The following is a 21,975-nucleotide window of genomic DNA, read 5'->3' on the forward strand; positions in this document are numbered from 1 at the left end:
TCTGGGTGAAAGTTGGGTCGTATCTGAGCATGATATCTATCAGCGACGGGTACATGCTTCCCGTCCTACTATCGGGAATAGGGACGGTATGTTTGCCGCCGAGCTTCGCGGGATTAATAATGAGCCGCTGGGCGAGACCTAGGAAAGCAGACATGCGAATAAACAAGTGGCTGTTTTGGTATGCTGTCACGTCTGCAGTGATTTCTGTAGCGATACTGATTGTAACGCTTATATGCGTGTTTCATTCTATTTATGACAACAAAAGTGTTCATCACGCTCTTTTAAAGGCTATGAAAGAGTATGCTACAAATGCGCAGATGAAATCATCGATCGACATTCTCCAGATTACGTTCAAATGTTGTGGGAGTAAGTCGTACAAGGAATGGTTCTACGTTTCGTGGTTTGATCCTCAGCTGGGCGGCGTTGAACTAGAGAAGTAAGTCCAAAAGTATAATTTTAAATAACTAAATGTAGACTTGTTCAGTAGATATCATCATTGTTGGGATTTATCACTCACTAAACTAAGTCTCGGGCTACGCCACCGAAAAGTGTATGGATGTAATAAAAAGTTCTCAGTAAGCAACGGAAAGCTGGTGTAGACGATGTGTACCGTTAGTTTACATGGAAATCGTGGTGACTGCTACCAACATTTTGTTACACAACCTGCTGTTTACTTTATGGTGCCTAAATAATAATGCGAGCAGTAAATGGCCAGATGTTTTCAGTAAATAGACGATTTCCCATGTCGAGTACTGCACATATTCTAAACATGACTAATTTGAAGGTAATTAAAATTTTCTTTGTTCTTCTCCATAGATCTTCAGTTGCTTAATCTTGATAGGAGATGAGAAGGCATCTGTTTTGTCAACAAAGCTTTTGTTATTTAACTGTTGGTGCGAATTTTCTTAGAAAAAGTCTAGTGATTTTTGTAGTTGAACTACGAGACTTCATTTTCTGAGTTGCACCTCCCAACGGCAGGTTCTGAGAGTTTGTTGCTGACGTGCTGCGTTTTCATGAGACAACTTCCGGAATACGAAAACAATTTTTCGCTGTCGCTTTTCCTCATAAGCGAAAGTACCAGACATTGGTTTTCCGATCGTCAATTGTTTTATACGAATGGACTCTCGAAATCTGCTTTTCCGACTTATAGATGTAATAAAAAGTTCGAAGTAAGCAAGGGAAAGCTGGTATAGTGGATGTGTACCGTCAGTTCACATGTTTACAGGGAAATCGTGGCGATTGCTACCAACATTTTGTTACACAACCTGCTGTTGTACAGAAACCAGAAGGCAGTTATAGGAGTAGAGGGCCATGAAAGGGAAGCAGTGGTTGGGAAGGGAGTGAGACAGGGTTGTAGCAGCACCTCCTATAGAGGAAAGCCTGCGCGCCCGCTCAGTGACGTCACGCACGTAGTCTGGTGCCGGTGCTCGCAGTCCGTTTGGCCACAGCAATAGACTGTTACGGGAACCGTACGAGGAAAATTCGTAAAGAAATCTGACATACCTCTCTCATGAATTACAAGATTTCCTTTCTCAAATGACCCAGTTCTTTTGTCTGTAACTTATTTCTGCATACCTTTTAGCCCCGACGTAAAAAGTGGCTGTAATAACTTTCATTATCTGAGGCATCAAAACTCCCAAATGAATGGACCCATTTTATTGTAGTTTATTTTAAAGGTGCTTTAATGGGGATTGTCACGACTTGTTTGATGGCAGTCTGGTTAGCCGTTCAAAGATCGTCAGCTACACAAAGTGCAATTGTTTGCCACCAGTGTGCACTTTCCCAATACCATTCCTAAACTGTAAGTGCTGTAGTATAAATTGTAAATCTCGAAAAGGCCAATCTAAACGTCTGCAACGGTATACATTTATCTTTTATGGCTGACCACCATTCACCATTCTTCCGTTTTGCAGTTCCTGTGTAAGACGATTTTTAATGACAAAAATTTTGATTGAAAGCCAACCGCGAAAGATTCTCGTATGCTCTCGCGGACTTTCTTTTAGGGGTTTTGTTCTGTTTTTTGAGTTAAATATTGCATCACTTTGACGCAGGTCTAATAATGTGGACGGCACTTTGCAAAGTAGCACACTGGCAGCAAACATTTTACGGACACTGTTATTGCCGCTGTTTATTCCTTATGTAGCAAAATCCATTTTAAAACCTGATTGGATGATATACCTGTTAATTAAAAAAAGAAACACGAAAATTGGGCAAATAGTGTTCGAATTATAACACCCCCTATAGAGAGGCACTGGTAATAAGCAATAGTATGAGTCGTTTCAAAAACTAACACTGCCCTGAAAGACATGTTCTACATATGTTTTAGTCCATTTCAGCAACCTTGTATTCATGCTTTTTTTTTAAATTTAAAGAAATTTCTCCTGTTAATATTTTTTAAGTGAAATGCAGTTCTAATGAATGATATGATATCTCTTCTCAGTTTGTGCACCTTTCCCTAAGAAAGTTTCTTTCCATTAAGAAAATCTCACTGACCTGAGATGAGTATGTAATGGTATTGCCATAAAGTTTTGGTATGCCAATACAAATTTCAATGAATTCTCTTTTCCCAGTAAGTTAACTAAATTTCCATTATGTATTGAAATTACAAGAGGTCTCAAAATACAGATTACCAGGTTAGAATTTCGCTGCTCTAAACTGAATACCTTTGAAGAAAGAATGTTTCTGTACTAAGAAGTATATACTTTGAAACAAACTGTTTGCATGAATTGCACATAAATAAATTTCAACTACAAAGTAAACTTTCATTTCATCTGTTGAGAAGTTTTATGACGTGATGTGACCTGTGATGAAATAATTGTGAAAAATGAACACTTACCTTCATTTGGCATCACATTTGGGCTGCACTCACCAGTGGCTTAGATACTTCATCCTTCCGTAAGTTTGGGGAAAGGGGTGGGGGTGGTGGTTCAGCTCTATTTAGTTGCAATACTTTAACAGATCATCATTCCAAAATATATATACTGGTAATTGTTTAAAAGTGGAAAACAAGTTTCATCTACTGACCATGCTGATATGAATGAATGCAAATTAAGTAAAAAAATTCTGTGTATGAATGAATTTATTTATTTCTTTTGTTCATCTTCCATACACTCTTGTCAATAATCACTAACACATGGAATGAGAAAAATTTTAGATTATAGTGGTTCACAATAGAAAATGCTAGATGTACAGCATGAATACTATGTAGTGACAAAATAATTAAGACTTATGGACACCAAGGCCAAACATTAACAATAACCACATTCTTGAGACTTAAGTTTCATAATTTTAGGAATAATAATGATAAATTTTGAACAACATTAATGATTAAATTGCTATTTTATAATCTCCAGGGTAGTAATGGAAGGTCTTTAAGTGGGACACTAAAAGAATGCAAATAAAACACTGCACCATAAAGTTTTGTGTAGGAAGAATGCATATGAAAGCACTGTAGTAGAAAAATGGCGATGCATATACACATTATATTAGGTCACCCTGTAAATTGCAAGTAATTACCAACTGTAAGTGTATGTTATGTGGCAAAAATGTGTCAAGTGGTGTTGGAATATGATCTGGTTACATTAATTAGATTAGGTGAGTGAAAAGCAATTGTGACAGGCTTAAGCTTTTTTAATATTCTTTTATAAACAAATATATTCAAAAAGCCAACAGAAGGGCATACCTGAGAGTCCACCTCAGATATTTTTCTCCTCAGCAAAGATGAGCTAACAAGAAGGCACTTTATGGCACAGAGCAAGCATCTATTTAAAGAGCTCAGTAATTAGTCAACCTGAGAATTAGTGGCACTCAATAGTGCTTGTAACAGAAGTGAGAGCTGTTCCACAATTACATTACTATTAGATGAGGAGACCTGCCAATCATTATACATAAAGAAGGCCATGAAAGTACTGCAAAGCCCTCCCCTAACGGCTTCTCCATTTGTATTAGTAGTAAAATATATGCAAACATGATCTACATAAGAAAATGTTGAGAAAACAACAGTTATAACAGCTGCAGAGAAAGTAGTAAACTCAGAAAAAGAGAGGCAATTGTCACAGCATGCACATCTGCACTCATAACAGTGACAGTAGTAGAAGACAGAGGAACACCACAAACACTATGTGAAATCGAAATTTGTCTACCTAAAGAATCCATAAATACAATAGTAGCTTTTTCAACAATAACAATTAATGAATCATTACAAATTGGCAGATTTCTCACATGTATCACAAGCTAAAGTAATAACTTCAGTATACAAAGAAAAGTGTTGCAGAGAATGTAGAGAACTATAGAGCAATTTTGCTCTTGTCTCCCATTTATCACCAAAACAAAGTAACCTTGTTTGCAAAAAAAGTGGAGTCTGCTATAGCACAGTTTGTGTAAGTTTTTCTCAAAATAATAAAGGAAGGTGATCAAAATGGCATTGTCTTGTCATTGTCAAAGGCATGTGCCATGTTGGGCCACATAACTTTATTACACAAATTAGAAATACTATGAATAAGGCATGCAGCAAAGAAGTGGTTTAAGTCATACTCGGAAAAGCAAGCGAATTGATTTTTAGGTTTCACATACTATAAAAAGATTACTATTGGTCCTCTCTGCCTGCCACACCCCCTCCCCTCCCTCCTGTATGTAGCATTCACCACCCAACTTCAACTGAGAAAAAATTAGTGTAAGATTCTTTATATTAAAGATTAATTTCTTTGATAAAAATTTCACGTTAGGCTATTAGTGTTGATAGCTGTTAGCAGCTGTATATTAAAATATTTATACAAACTCTCAGCCATAAGTTACAATTTGGTAAGTTTGACTAGTTTCAGATTAACCTGACTAGTTCAGCTTAAGAGGCATTTGTTGATGTGGCAATATTACTGATGACAGGTTTTGTATTAATGATTTAAAAAGAATCTAAGATAAAGATTTCAAAGTTATGTTGTAAGAGTCTGCAGTTTTCGCTGAGTGTTTTTTGAAATTTTTTTTCCATTAACCTTTTTACAGTAGTTGTTTAAAAATATATTGACACCAACCCAAACAACACTTTTCATTATTGCCTGGGATGAATGTCCATTGCAGCATACCCCATCAAATAATAAAAAGTCATTTTCGTGAAGAGTAGCAAGTGCTACTGCACAGGCAATAGCACGTTGATTCGTACAGGCAAGAAAATCTCTTTCATGTTCTTTGAGAAGTTTGCTGATGACAATATAAGTGTAGACAATCATATTTAAAATAGTGTCTGATGGGTATTTTAGTCCTCCATGATCAAGTCTCTGTATCAAACTAAAATGTTCGTTTATTGGCAACTCCTTTTCAATCACAATTTCATTAAGGCAACTCTCACATTTCAGCTTCTTAATCACTGCATGAGCACAGTAGCCTGCAATGAAAGTTAAAGACGTTGCAATATCTTTCACTGAAAGAACATCGTCTTGAGTTACACTGACTTCTATGTCTAATGTGTCTGTTTCTTCAACTTCAGAAAACATAAAATTTTTTATGGCGCCTACTGTGATATTGCCATAGGAAGGAGAACATAAAACTAAAGGCATTACACTTTGAATTCGAAGCTTCTTTTCTGCTTCATAGACTTGTGTCACTGAAACATTGTATTGGGAACCTGCAAGCTGTCTATACTTTCCAAAACGCCGCTCAAGCACATCTGTTTGTAGCTTGGCTGTCAGTAAATAGCTCATACCTAGCTCTTCAGTACAGTATCGAGCAATCTCTACAACGGCATATGTTGTATGCTGAATAGCAAAAAATGTTTCTTTTGTGAGAAACCCACTTGACAAACCTTTTGCTTTCCACACATCAAGCCAGTCTAGAAAATCTAGCAAAAATTGCATAGAAACGCTATCAGTTGTCAACGGATCCATATAAGGATTCTGTTTGTGTTTCCCTTTAAACACTGATTTCACATTCATGACATCAAACCATTTTGTTATTATTCGAATGTATTCTGCTGTTGATGGTGCATGTCTCAAATCAAATTTATCACTAGCTACCTCAAGGCCCTCTGACACATGTCGATTGAATATCTGCAGCACTAATTTCATGCTCTGTTTTTCTAATGATGTAGGGCAAAGTGATTTGAGAGACAATGTGTGACAATATTTTACTAAAGAACTGGAATCTATGTCATAAATCTGTTTCAGTGTTTTAAAAGAAGCTACAGAAAACTTATTTTCTTCCACTTCTTTTCTAACTGGAAACTGAGGATAAAACATATCTTTACCATCATTTTTTTGGTTCAGCCACACATTTCTTATGCATTTAACAATGTGTATGGCATCAATTAAAAAGAAAAGTGGGCGATTAGGATCAGATGGATGTTTAAAAACTATATTAACAGCTTTATCCAGAGAAAACATTGACATGGTTTTGCTATTGATTTTGTTGTTGTCAGTTACCACACAAAAAACCCTATAGCCTATTAGTTCAAGGCCATTTATTATGGCCAGTAGCACATCGTATAATGCATTAGATGAAATGGTTTTCACCGGTAAAATGTGAACAACATCCCTGTACAAAGACTTGACACTCTGCAACATAAATACAAATGCTGAATTTGCAGCACATTCAGAGTTATATGACATGCCCAAAACACTACCTCCTTTATATTCCAAATAAGAATTTAGATGAATTTCATCTACACTCAAAACAACATTGACATCATCGCTGTTCAAGTATTGAAATTTCTGTCTTGCATAGGACAGGAAATTACTTCCCCCAAGCCTTTCGTGAGATGGATTCACATTAAATTTGCTGCAGATCCTACGCAGAGTGCTTGGATGTGGCATTTTCATTAATGAGCTGCTACGTAAAAAATTGTAAGCATGAGATGAAATTGAAAATAGCAAACAACACAGTATCATAAATGTAGAACTAAACCTATGATTAAATTTCTTTACATTTATGAGACTAACTTGTTCATATATAAAGTCTACCATCTCCTTTTCACTCTCCTGTAAACTGTCTTTCAGCACTCCTAGACTGTCTTTCACTATCTCTACAATACTATCTATAGAAGTTTCTGAGTGCCCACAATCTGTGTCTGAAAACTCCTGCAGTACACTGACAATTTCATGGATATTGGTTACAATTACAGGAAAAGATCTTTTTCCTAATGTCTTAATTTGTACATCTTTCTTAAACAATGAAACATTTAAATTACTATCTATAACGACAGAATGTGTGATTAATGGTGCTGGATTTCTTATTATCTTTAAAAAACAAACAAAATCACTGTGTTTTTCGATCACACTCCACTCGTTGGGCAAATCCACTTCCTTCGTACGCAACATCAACTCTTCTAAAGAACTGAAGCTGAAAGTGTTTTCATAGTCCTTCTGTGATGCTAAACTACACTCCTGGAAATGGAAAAAAGAACACATTGACACCGGTGTGTCAGACCCACCATACTTGCTCCGGACACTGCGAGAGGGCTGTACAAGCAATGATCACACGCACGGCACAGCGGACACACCAGGAACCGCGGTGTTGGCCGTCGAATGGCGCTAGCTGCGCAGCATTTGTGCACCGCCGCCGTCAGTGTCAGCCAGTTTGCCGTGGCATACGGAGCTCCATCGCAGTCTTTAACACTGGTAGCATGCCGCGACAGCGTGGACGTGAACCGTATGTGCAGTTGACGGACTTTGAGCGAGGGCGTATAGTGGGCATGCGGGAGGCCGGGTGGACGTACCGCCGAATTGCTCAACACGTGGGGCGTGAGGTCTCCACAGTACATCGATGTTGTCGCCAGTGGTCGGCGGAAGGTGCACGTGCCCGTCGACCTGGGACCGGACCGCAGCGACGCACGGATGCACGGCTAGACCGTAGGATCCTACGCAGTGCCGTAGGGGACCGCACCGCCACTTCCCAGCAAATTAGGGACACTGTTGCTCCTGGGGTATCGCCGTGGACCATTCGCAACCGTCTCCATGAAGCTGGGCTACGGTCCCGCACACCGTTAGGCCGTCTTCCGCTCACGCTCCAACATCGTGCAGCCCGCCTCCAGTGGTGTCGCGACAGGCGTGAATGGAGGGACGAATGGAGACGTGTCGTCTTCAGCGATGAGAGTCGCTTCTGCCTTGGTGCCAATGGTGGTCGTATGCGTGTTTGGCGCCGTGCAGGTGAGCGCCACAATCAGGACTGCATACGACCGAGGCACACAGGGCCAACACCCGGCATCATGGTGTGGGGAGCGATCTCCTACACTGGCCGTACACCACTGGTGATCGTCGAGGGGACACTGAATATTGCACGGTACATCCAAACCGTCATCGAACCCATCGTTCTACCATTCCTAGACCGGCAAGGGAACTTGTTGTTCCAACAGGACAATGCACGTCCGCATGTATCCCGTGCCACCCAACGTGCTCTAGAAGGTGTAAGTCAACTACCCTGGCCAGCAAGATCTCCGGATCTGTCCCCCATTGAGCATGTTTGGGACTGGATGAAGCGTCGTCTCACGCGGTCTGCACGTCCAGCACGAACGCTGGTCCAACTGAGGCGCCAGGTGGAAATGGCATGGCAAGCCGTTCCACAGGACTACATCCAGCATCTCTACGATCGTCTCCATGGGAGAATAGCAGCCTGCATTGCTGCGAAAGGTGGATATACACTGTACTAGTGCCGACATTGTGCATGCTCTGTTGCCTGTGTCTATGTGCCTGTTGTTCTGTCAGTGTGATCATGTGATGTATCTGACCCCAGGAATGTGTCAATAAAGTTTCCCCTTCCTGGGACAATGAATTCACGGTGTTCTTATTTCAATTTCCAGGAGTGTATATTGTAACGCTGCAGCTAACTGCTCATTTTCAAGCCTTTGCTTTTTCTCCTCTGGCCCTTCACGTCTACTTTCTTCCTTTGAAAGGTAGGAAGGACAGTTTGGGAGTAGTGATGGAACTGCATCTGGTCTCAAACGTGGTTTGAGAAGGGTGGCTCTTAATAACTGACCAGTCCTTTCATCCACAATTTGTGTTTCCCAAATAACATCATCCTTGTGGAAGTGAACATGACATACCTGTAATTAAAAATGAATAAACAATGAAAAAGGTGCTTACAACTGAATGTGATGACAATATTAATAGTGTGAAAACAATTTATGAATATAAAGTTAGTTTCTAGTTCTAAAATACAAATAGACTCCCAACTAAAATGCAGAAGAATGCTCAAGTGATAAATGTGGCCATGGAATAGTAACTCTATAAAACAATAACTGTAAAATATCAAAACACATGCAGTTACATGTCATGGCAACAAGCTCTTAAAGAGATGGTGAAATGAAGGAAGTACTTTCCCCATCAAAAATTACAAACATTGACTAATGTTTGTAGTATAATTCAATAACAGTGACAATTTTTTTTATAAGTTAGCCTTGAAGCTCATATTTACAAGAGGGGTGGGATTTTTGCTTAATGTCTTGCTCTATTCCCCCCCACCCCCACCCCACACACACACCTCGGACACAAGAAAGCATGATGACACCAAACTCACACAGGTGTAATCCAAGAAGCAACTGTGACACAGTAACAGAATAATACAAAGTAATTGTCAACACTGTGTAACCTTTAGAACTATGAAATACTTAAAGGTAGTGCTTTTTATCAGATAGACACTGTTTTGCTTTTGATATCAGTTCATAACTTACATGAAAACTGACAGTATGATGAACTAATACATTGCCACTTATGTGCTACCTATTAGGCTAAACATGAGCACACAATTGCTTTCAAGTACTTTAGCTGTGTATCTATAAGACAGCTGTGTAGGCCACTGGCATGTATCTGAAATTCCAGACCCAGAAAGTAAGAATTTGTAAAATCCACAAGTATTTTTTATATGTTTTCACAGTTTCTCCCTTTGCATTTTGTGATGGCCTGTTAATCCATTCATGTACTCATTCATTTTTCCTGTCTATGGTTCACTGTTAAGTCTAAAGCCTACTATATTCCCTAATAGTAACATTCCTTGCAATGACTTCAAATTCCCACCAATAATTTATTAAAAACAAGCGACTGAGACACTGTTTTTACTTCATTTTCAATTTCTGGGTACACCACATTACTTATTTTTGAACAGGCAACTTCCTAAAGACTTTTACAGCAAAAAGAAACACAAATACAGAAGCAGAATACATCGAAAATCGTCTGTATCTTAAGTGCACGTACTTAATTATAAACCGACTTTTATTCCTAACAACAGGCAGCATAAACAGTAAGTATAAAAGATATACTGAGATATTTAACTACGTAAGTATGACTGTGCTTAGGCTATACTGGTTGAACTTGCAGAATACAGAATTCATGTAACCTATACCAGCTAAACTGTAGAATTGCCAGGGCAAGAAAACGAAACGCTATTTTCTTCGGCACTTATTCAGTTAAGATCTGATATATTAGTCAAAATGTCGCTGACCTTCCTTACTGCATAAGTGCCTATTCTTTGTTAGCACACTTAACCTCTTTTAAGAAATAAACAAAACAAATACTTACTCTTGAACTTGAAGAAGGAGTGAAGTTATCTCTGCGAATACTTGACAACCATTTCTTTCTCATTGCTTCATCCTCCGGAAATTTAAACACGGTTACTTTTGGTCCACCGTCGTAATTTCCTCTACAATTCGGCACACAACAACGATACGGCATTTTGCAGGCAACGAAATTTTCACAGGCAAGAAAAACAGATCACCAGTTTAGTGCACAGAAACTAAACAACCAAATCACGTACACTAACGCAGGAACACCATTCACTATAATAGTAAACTGACGCGAAACTCGCCGAACGACTATTCACAAGCACTGTTCCGTGAAACTGTTGAAGAAAGGACTATCTGTGTAGCCATCTTGTGACGTCACGCACTACGTAGACAGGCTTTCTTTTACAGGGGGTGCTGGTTGTAGCCTATCCCCGACGTTATTCAATCTGTATATTGAGCAAGCAATAAAGGAAACAAAAGAAAAATTCGAAGTAGGTATTGAAATCCATGGAGAAGAAATAAAAACTTTGAGGTTCGCCGATGACATTGTAATTCTGTCAGAGACAGCAAAGGACCTGGAAGAGCAGTTGAATGGAATGGACAGTGTCTTGAAAGGAGGATATAAGATGAACATCAACAAAAGGAAAACGAGGATAACGGAATGTAGTCGCATTAAGTCGGGCGATGCTGAGGGAATTAGATTAGAAAATGATACACTTAAAGTAGTAAAGGAGTTTTGCTATTTGGGGAGCAAAATAGCTGATGACGGTCGAAGTAGAGAGGATATGAAATGTAGACTGCCAATGGCACGGAAAGCGTTTCTGAAGAAGAGAAATTTGTTAACATCGAGTATAAATTTAAGTGTTAGGAAGTCGTTTCTGAAAGTATTTGTATGGAGTGTAGCCATGTATGGAAGTGAAACATGGACGATAAATAGTTTGGACAAGAAGAGAATAGTAGCTTTCGAAATGTGGTGCTACAGAAGATTAGATGGGTAGATCACATAACTAATGAGGAGGTATTGACTAGAATTGGGGAGAAGAGAAATTTGTGGCACAATTTGACTAGAAGAAGGGATCCGTTGGTAGGGCATGTTTCGAGGCATCAAGGGGTCACCAATTTAGTATTGGAGGGCAGCGTGGAGGGCAAAAATAGTAGAGGAAGACCAAGAGATGAATACACTAAGCAGATTCAGAAGGATGTAGGTTGCAGTAGGTACTGGGAGATGAAGAAGCTTGCGCAGGATAGAGTAGCATGGAAAGCTGCATCAAACCAGTCTCTGGACTGAAGACCACAACAACAACAGGTAGGTTAAAATAACAAGATGGTTGACAGACACCGAATGGGGCGTTATTGTCGGTTCGCCGTTGCGCACGCCTAGAGCGGCCGTGGTGGAACACCGGCTTAAGTACTGAATTTCTTCGTTCGTTTCCCATTAACCTGCAGTACTGACTTCGCCTTGCAGAATCATAATAGACCTATCGCTTTTCAGCTCACTTTCTTTTTAGCTACAATAATTCTTTTGCATATTGTAAAAGAAACAGCACAAAGAAACAAAGCACGTGACGAAAACGATTCACAAATGTTACGTTATCGGCCATAGTTTATTACAGTCTGTAAAGTGATAGCATAACGGGGAAAAAAAAGAGAGGCAGCAACTAAGCTCGTTATCTAGTTGATTGTTGCTGTGGTAACTTTGTTGTTACGGTCGGGGTATAGTCAGCATGATTGCTGTCCAATTCAATGTCGGAGATAAATGACTTCTTCCTCAGTGTGGTATTTCTTCATCACCTTGGCTGGACAAACATCGTCAATCATCAAACATCACTGTCACAAAAACTGTGAAGTGTCTACACGGGTTCGAAAATCGATTGTAAAAAATGAAGTCCGACATCTGGAGTCACATTTCCAGCATCGACATTAAGAGTGTTTGTATGATCAGTATCAAGCGGTGTTAGCAAAATTGGTTAACGGAACCCTTTGTTGGGTGCATTTTTTGTAAATTAAAAACCACCTTCTCTTGCGGCACTGAATTTCAATTTCCTATCCACCTTTCACCCGTTCTACTTTAAAGCATCTTCAGTGGGATCTAAAATGATACAGTTTTTATTTTGATATATGTTCTTTCTAGATTATAAAATAGTTCAGATCTCGTTTCTTGTGTAAATAGGTGATTACTTAAAGTACTTCACGTTTTTTGTTGGCATCTACGTTTACTCTCATGTTAGAGCTCGCGCTGTACCATCTTTTTCGAAACAGAAGCACGTTTTCATGTTACGAAATTTTTTCTTTACAGTTTTCGTATTGTTTCCGCTTGTTGTTGTTGCACGTTAGTCTTCTGTCACTAGTTGTAGATATTTGATCGAAAACTGTTATTGAAAAATGTAACCACTTTGAATTCACGATATGTCTGATGCTGTTTGGTTTGTTTACGTAACATGTTGCCCACCTAACGATCCCTGTTATTTCATTTAGCGTATGTGTGTGTGTGTGTGTGTGTGTGTGTGTGTGTGTGTGTGTGGAGAGGGGGAGTGGTGGTGGGGTGGGTGTATTGGTGGTTATTCAGTGCGAGTTGTAGAATGTTTAATATGATTGCAATAGCTGACAGAGAGTGGTTGAAAGTTTTGATGTTGAACTGATTTGAGTGCTGGTGTAAACTATTTTGTGGAAGGGTTCATGGACAAGTGAGTGGGAAGACATTGGGTGGTCTTATTATTATTATTATGACAATAATCCTCTGTCGGAGTGCTACTCTGCTGTTATATGTGCTAGTGTGAACAATGAGTTGCTTGGCGTGTGCACGTGAGTATTCAACAGGGTTTTCTTTCCTACTTCGGTTTTCTGTATGTGGTAATTTTCTTGCAGGGCTAGGAGGCGTGTTTTATTGTTATTTTTTTTTATTTTCGTATTTTCTTCTCCAGAGTTGGTTTGTCATAGTGTTTTCTTAGGTGTTCAACGTGGAGTGGTTTGTCCCATACTTACTCTGTAATTGATATATACCTGCTTTTTGGTGTAGATTCTGTTTTGGGAGCCCTGTGTAAACGTAGTATTTCTTTGAATTAACGATCTCTCTACCACTTGGACTGAGAACTCGGGTCACAGAGCGAAATAATTTTTTTATTATAATATTTTGTACATTCTACATCACTTGACAGGAACACAATGTGACGAATAATATCTGAATAGTTTCATAGTTGTATAACGTTTAATAGCACAGTGCAGCGTGTTATGCAAAATAAGACAAATGATTTCTGATTCCACGTTGGTTAATGAGAATTATATAACTCACACTTAATTTCGCCTTTTATTATAAATTAATACAAAAGAAAATTCATTGAGAGGTCTTTTGTCTTCACTAAGATTTTCACTTTGGAGACGATGTAGGCGTGTACAGTCATTGTTTTAGCCAAGTTGCCTCGTGATATCTCCGTCAGCAACCAAGAAAAAGGCGGCCTTCAACGCAGTATTTACAGAGACCGAAGGCAACAACGCGGACTAGATAGGCGTGTTCATGGAACAGCTCATGATTAAATCTTAGGTGAGTAATGGCAGCCATAGAAAGTCTACATTATTTACATTTTTTACTGCATGGTTTTGCTGGAAGCGATGATACAATATTGGTATAGCTTTCCCATAAGAATTTTACATCTTTTGTTCATTTGCTTCCTTATTTTTATTTTGATGTTATTAAAAGGACATCAACAGTTGGTATTTTTTTGAACTCCTCTGTTCTGTACACAATGCTTTCTCTATTGCCCGATATAAAAACAGTGATTTTTTTTCTGTCGCGTAACTTTTGTATTACACAGAGGATGCCGTGCATGATATAATTATTTGTGGTGTCTATGTACTGATATTTTATCAGCTTCGAGGCCAATCGTGAAATCTGTGTTTTCCTCGGGCCTTTTTGATTAACTTAGGGCCTGCAAGATGGCATTGAGTACCACGGTAAGGGCTGTTGCTTCTGATGGCAATTTAAACACAACCCCTTACTTCTTAGTGTAGTCTAGAAAAGCGCTGCCTGTCTACCTTCTTCGTTGAAGTATTTTAGATGCATTGGTATAGATTACCTTTTCTGTCGTCCATGTGGGTATGGAATACGTTACGCCATTATTCATGCCGTGTTAGCAGACTGGCAGAGGGTTACGACGCTGGGACGACCATTGTGCTTAAGGACGGAAATTTGCTGTAATCTACAATGGGTGAGGAGTAAGTCGATGACGTAGAGGCAGAGTTGAGAATTAAAGACCTGCTAGAGGAGGAAAGTTCCCAAGCTGAGGCAGTGAACTGCGAGTTCATCTTGTAAGAACTGAAGCGTTACAGGAGGAATTTCACATTTCCTAATTGTGCGTGGCAGATGGGGTGATCAGGTCTGCCGCTAATCAATATAATTTTTTTACTATTGTTTTAATGCTGAACTTGTATGGATCAAGTCTGTTAGTACTCCGCACATTTTACCAACGTCGAGTGTATTCATGCAGGGATGATTTATTTGGTCGGCGATACCGCCGAACCGTTTGTATTTAGCCACTCCCAGATATTTCTCATAGCGTCACCCATTTTATGTTGGTACTCTTTCATATGTTTCACATTTAGTGTTGTAATACCTGAATCTCCCATTGGATGGCATTATGTAAAACCGCAGCGAATACATTAAATAGCAAAGGAGAGATAACTGAGACCTGCAGTAGTCCTACAGTTGTTTCTCTTGATCATATACATTTTCCCTTATCCGTGTTGATGAGTCTCCTGTTAGTAGCGGACAACGGTTGAAAAGAGTGTAGTCGGGATTCTAAGATTTAGAAGCTTCGTAGCTAATAGAGGAATCAACACATTTTCATAGGCACTGGAGATGCCTGCGTACTCCACCAGAATGCAATTATTGCCTGTTATCGATGACTACCTGCAAATAAACTAACTTTTGTGCTCTGTTCTTTCCTGAAAACTATTTGACCCTTAGGTAGGACGTTCTGGCTTTCCTTGTGCTTTTTCCATGTCCTATTGCCAAGGTGATTTCTGAAAGGCTGATATTTTGTCGCTGTTGACTTTGGTGATTATAAGCTCCACGATGTCAGGTGTGATGCTGTAAGCTATATTTTCTAGGAATTTCTACGATGAGACACAAGATTTGTTCTATGCATTATGATTTCTAGTTTTGACAGATAGGTTGCCATAGAAATCTCCTCTTCGTATCTTACTTGAGCGTTTGACAATGGCTCTTGACTTCAAGATGACAAGGTTACTTGTAGCTTGTATCTCCTAACGATTTTTTTTTCCTCGTTACTTACTTCCTCGTATTCTCTGTCCCACCAGAGTGATAATAACGTACTGAATGGTTGAAATGCACTGTTTTGTGGAATGTTACGTTTAAATGCTGTTGTGATGCACTTGATAAAGTTGGTATGATCTGTCTTCGTCTGCCAACTTTTCTTTATACATTCCGTTGTCTGTTCAGGGTACTCAGCCCAGCCAACTATTCAAATACTCCATTTACGACAAAGGCAGACTATATTGCTTACGACTGAAGTACTTAACATCTGATATAGGTAGGTGATTAGGTATCAGCGATCCTTGGAATACTTCTCAACTGAGGTAATGAGTGATATTGGCTGTGGAGAAGCCGACATTTACGGTGCTGTCACGTTTGTTATGTTTTGCTGCACTTTTTGAAGTCCTGTTGCTTAAGACAACCAAGCAGCCCCCTCATGTTAATAGGAGTAGGTCCCAGAACGAGTAATGGGCATTAACATTCCCAACGTTAACTGTTTGGTGTTTTGTTGAATTAAATCATTCTTTTTGGTTGATGAGTGGTGCTGTTTCAGTCTGGCACTCAACGGAGAGAAGATCCCACATCCTAAAGGACTCGCCAGTAACATCTGTGGTGTAAATGTACGAGGTGTGTTCAGAAAATAAAGAGAATATTTATATTTTGGAAATTATTTTATTTATTCCTCTACATAAGAGTTATCCCCTTCATAATGTTCCTCACTAGATGTTATACACTTATGCCAGCTTTTTCTCATTCCCGCAACACTTCTGGAAATCGATTTTGAGATAGCTCTTAGCTTTCTCTGCAAAGTGTTTTTAATCTCATCTATGCTTATGAAAAGGTTTTCTCTATTTCTGCTAACAGAAAAAAGTAAAATGCGTCCAAGCCTGGAAATGTTGATGTGAGCAGGTTCATTGTTGTGATTCAAAAGCCCTGGCTTCTTACGCCACGAATATGGGTGTTACAGCGCTTTGAACTTGTTAAGTAATACTCCTTATTGATCGTTCGACCTTGTGGCAAGCTCTCATGGTGCACTACGCTTTTAACACCGAAGAACACAGTATGCATAATCTTCGCTTTTGACTGTACTTACTAGCCGAGCTTTCATTGTTGATGATTCAGAATGCTTTTCCACTGGGACCATTGAGCCTTAATTTCATCACATCTGTACACCCATATTTATTATCTATTATGACACATAAGTTCTGCATCATTGTTGACAGCATCTAGCGACTCTTGAGCAAGTAGCATTCGCCCCCGTTCTGGTTCGTAATTCAACAATTTCGGAAAAGATTTTGCTGTCAGAAGTGTTGTAATCAAAACATTCAAAAACATTTCATCCCACGAGCCAGTTGATACAGCAGATTCTTCAGCGATTTTGCTGATTGTGTTTCGGCGATTGTTCCCAATCATTTTCCAGTTTCCACGATTTCATCGTTTAATGATGTGCTGGGCCGTCCAGGGCTGTTGCTTTTCTTCGTCGTCTTTATGACCCTCTTCGAAACCCTTATACTACTCGTAAACCCTTGTCTTACTCATAGCAGATCCGCTGGAAGCAATATATAACATTTCTAAAACTTTGCTGCACTACATTTCGTTGATCTAGTAAAATTTGATAAACGTTCCCTGATTCATTTTTATAAAAAATTAAATAATCACCGATACTACTAGGCCACATTTAACCTGACATCTCACACCCGAGTGAACATCCGATAAGACTAACTCTATTCAGATACTTTTCAAATATGTTTATCAACGCGACAAGTACAAAATCGCTCTAGTCAGATTAATACAACACTCCATATAGCAAAATTCTCGTTTTTTAACACGGCTTGTACATATTATTAGTACTATGTTTGTAGTCTGTAGACTTACTCATATAATTTAACAGGCAACGCATTAGCTTGCGGGCAGGTAAATTAACCAGACGCAGATCGAATTCACGATCCGAATAAGTGACCGTTGGTCTGGTACGCCGGGCAGTGTGGATTTTACGTGTATTTCCACGCTCCTTTAGGTAAATGCTTGGCTGGTTCCTATCTCCGCCTCAGAACGCACGATACGCAGACAGTTAAAATGAGTTAATACACAGAAAAGATTTTGCAGAACTCACAGAGAAATGGCGCACAACTTCCCCTCCTGTGATCAACTGACGATTGTGGCGACAGGAATGACACAGGAATCCAGTCACAAAAAAGTTATCTGTTAAAATAAACTGAAACTGAACGCTAGGAAAGAGAGAGAGGTTTGCATTTTATGCCACGTTTAATGAACTTGGTACTTCTTTTGCACCCATCTATTTGGTAGCTCTGAACGACGTCGTAGCCATAAAAAAGAAGCACTCTTCTGGTTTAAGCAATGCAGATATACTGATCGACTGTATCAGCATCAGGACACTGTTGTTATTTGCCATTATAGAGCACGGATTTCGCTGCATGATACCTTTGGTGTGGTTCTCCACTAAAGTTGTCAGATGCTACAAAGAGTCCTTGACGAAGCTGCACTGTGTCGATGATCCTAACTAGACATCAGGATTTACCTCTTCCAACACTGCTAATACTATATTACAAATATTGTTGATGAATTCTTCCGTACTTAGGGCATTGTTTCCTTGTCTATCGGACTGCGTGGATTGTAGCGGCCTGGGGTATAATATGTTTGATGAGAAGCCATAACTTCTGATGTGAACAATTAGTAGCAGGAGAAATGTACTCTGGTCGTAACTCTCCGAGTGGAGCAATAGATAATATTTTCTTCCTTTTTTGGTGCGTTTGTGGTGGCTGAAATGATGATAATGCTTCTACCCGAGACTTCAACTACGTGTATGTACATACTGTTGCTTACCTGATAGGAACATGGTCGCGTTTTGATGGATTTTAACACCGATTCCCAACGCCACAGTAACGTATGTCCATTTACCACATTTGTCAGCATCCTGCTTATATGAAACATCTTTGTACGCCATCTTTCTTTGAATTTCTGCCTGTCGAATGTGTTCAGTACATCAACGATTGTTTGATGTATGCTTACAGGGGTAGTGAGGGTGTGGTCCCGTTGCACTCCCTGATGTCATGCGGGCACACCTCTGTTGACTGCGGCACTACTTACTGTTTAACGTTGTGCCCAGAGCGTAAGCATCTGAAACACTGCAGGAATGCACTGTTACACGACTTTATAGGCCAGCGAACTCCGTGAATATAAAGATTATCCATTCTTCTCTGTGATTTGAAGGCATATGAACATATATAAGAAGGGGAGTACATCTTTCTAAAAAACATTTTGACTGAGGAGACTTTAACTTCACGTCTTATGGTTCTTAACTTTCCTTGTTATCATAGTTCAATTTGCACATTTCGAATACCTCGCTAAAGTGCCATATGTTTGGTTTATGTCTTTAGATGGTAATTTAAAATAAGTTGGTGGTCGACTAGGTAACTGACTGGCTTTCCGGAGTTTAGTACATTAGTACCTTATACGTCGATTGGGGAATATATTCGTAACATTTACGCTCATCCTGTCTGCTTCTTGTTAGTACAATAGTTATTCAGACGGTATCAGCTGTAGTCTGTATATATTTGTCTTCCCATTTAACAAACACAAAAGCGGGCCTCTGTCATTAAACCTCAAACAAGTTCACTATGTGTTCGTTTTGATGAAACATTGCACCAACAGGTATTCATGTTATCAACATGATGGCTTTATCAGCGACAGATGTGCAGGTTGCAGAAGTCGTACGCTGGTGGATATAGCTTCCTGCATTCTGCCTGATTCTGTCCCCCGTCCTCTGGATTTCCTCCTGTTGACATCTCCCATGGTCGTGCTGGATCTGCAGCGGTAATTCTTGTTCAAATATTATTGTGCATTGCAAGCTGTGTGGCTCCGACAGTTGCACACTTGCTATTTTTTATGCCTCATTGAAAAGGCCGACGGTGGATCATACAAAAGTTGGAATTCTAATATCTTTAAGTGAACTGCTAGCAGGTCATGGTGTTTGGGACACAGCAATATTCATCTGGTCTTCCCCATAACTGAAACTGTGCACCACGGAAGATGATCCGAGTGTTTGAGAAAAAAGTCATCCGTTTTCACGAGTCTATATCTTCTACACGAATGAAGACAGATACTCGGGGTAGTGTTTAACTTAGTCATTGAAATTAAAAGTTTGCCTTGGCAGCGGTTGTAAGCTGCCGTCTCGTGTGATTACCAGCATTGGTCCACCTTGTACAGCTCGTTCATTACCCAACGAGTATCGAGCTTAGATAGCGGTTAAATAGTGACAGAAGGCGTTTTGTATGTAATTCATTTAGAACTGTGCAGCGTGATTTTCGTCGAGAGTACATCACTGTAATTCCTACAGCTCAAAGCATTCGACGACGGCACAAGTAGTTCCAAGACGTTGGTGTTTAGATCTCCATGATGGTGATGAAGAACAACGCGTAGAGTTTAGTGAGCTCTTTCTAGGATTAGAAATGAAAGATAACACTTTACATTTACGTTTAATGTTCAGTGATGTAGGTAAAATCTATGTAAGAACATAGGGAACATAGCAGCCACAAACCACAGGCAAGCCTGACAGAGAGTCTCCAAGGCATCGCGTGTTTCGCGCTAATTTTTTCGTGAAAAGCTTTGTAATCCGGTCTTTTTTTTTTGCGGAAAAGATGCGCAACGGAGTATGTTGAAGATATGACGCTCTGCAATTGCAAGAACGCACTGAAAATTTCATTTATCAACAGAACGGAGCACAAAGCTTGCATGTAAAATCCTTTATCATCACCAGTAAGCCGCCTCGAACGATCAAATCGAATGGTTCAAATGACTTTGAGCACTATGCGACTTAACTTCTGAAGTCATCAGTCGCCTAGAACTTAGAACTAATTAAACCTAACTAATCTAAGGACATCACACACATCCATGCCCGAGGCAGGATTCGAACCTGCGAATGTAACGGTCGCTCGGCTCCAGACTGTAGCGCCTAGAACCGCACAGCCACTTCGGCAGGCCGCCTCGAACGATCGATCGACCGCAAGGAGCACACGAATCTCGCACAGTGCCATTTGCTCCCGAGGTTGATCAATCTCGCGGTTTGTGATCGGATGAATCTTTTTGAAGCACAAATAAAAAAGTTTCGTGCACATGTGATAATGTGATAGTGTGATAGTCATGCCAACAAATGCATACAGCGTGATTTGTGGTAAACATTATAAGGTATGAAACTTCCAGGCAGATTAAAACTGTGTGCCGGACCGAGACTCGAACTCCGGACCTTTGCCTTTCGCGGGCAAGCGCTCTACCGACTTTTTTCTTTTTTTTAAAAAAAAAATCTCATTTTGTTCGCTATTGTTCGTTGTATCTGCTCGGGCCGGACGTCGTAAGACATCCGTTTAAGTTCGTTGTTGATCGATTAGCTCAGTTTTTTTTTATTACAGAGGGCTGCTAACCCTCTGACCGAACACGCTGAGCTACCGTGCTGGCTAACTGACCTACCCAAGCACGACTCAGGCCCCGTCCTCACAGCTTTAATTCCGCCAGTTCCTCGTCTCCTACCAGGAGAGCTTCTGTGAAGTTTGAAAGATAGGAGACGAGGAACTGACGGAATTAAAGCTGTGAGGACGGGGCGTGAGTCGTGTCTGGGTAGCTCAGTCGGTAGAGCGCTTGTCCGCGGAAGGCAAAAGTCCCAAGTTCGAGTCTCGGTCCGGCACACAGTTTTAATCTGCCAGGAAGTTTCATACCAGCGTACACTCCGCTGTAGAGTGAAAATTTCGTTCTAGAAATATTGTAAGGTATGTTTCCCTGGTGCTACTCGCTGGTCATTTTAATAACGCAGTAATGTTATCGTTCTCGAAAGCACTTTGCATGTCATGCAACGTATATTGTAGAAGATGACCGTTAACGACCGTACTGTGCAGAAATATACATGGCACGCGACTTTTTTTTAACGAACTGACAAATTTGTGGTCACGTCTGTTACTATAGATGCACTTGAAAAAGAAAGTTCTGGAGAAAACAAAGTAATTTAAAACACAGCCTAGTGGAATCACGTTATTTCTCAAATTTGTTGAGGCTGTGGGGTCCACCCAGAAGAAAGTAACCCTGTTTTTTGATGGGCAAACATGCATTGTCACACTTCCTCGTTCCGTAATGAAAGCTCGAGGCAGACCGATATAGACTTGAAAAAGCCACAATTGCCTCGCAAAAGCCACAAATTGACAACATACTACTCCAGATA

At 39.9% G+C, this 21,975-nt stretch overlaps 1 protein-coding gene across 1 annotated transcript in view; it reads left to right on the forward strand.

Moving 5' to 3' along the window:
- Window positions 1-290: 290 nt before the first annotated feature.
- LOC124624984 (peripherin-2-like) overlaps window positions 291-21,975 on the forward strand; it is a 72,050-nt gene continuing 50,365 nt past the window's right edge. Inside the window, exon 1 of the mRNA XM_047149146.1 lies at window positions 291-436. Coding sequence (XP_047005102.1) covers window positions 291-436 — 146 coding nt within the window. The remainder of the gene's footprint in view (window positions 437-21,975) is intronic.

This window comes from Schistocerca americana, chromosome 1 (assembly GCF_021461395.2).
Source record: "Schistocerca americana isolate TAMUIC-IGC-003095 chromosome 1, iqSchAmer2.1, whole genome shotgun sequence".
Taxonomy (NCBI): domain Eukaryota; kingdom Metazoa; phylum Arthropoda; class Insecta; order Orthoptera; family Acrididae; genus Schistocerca; species Schistocerca americana.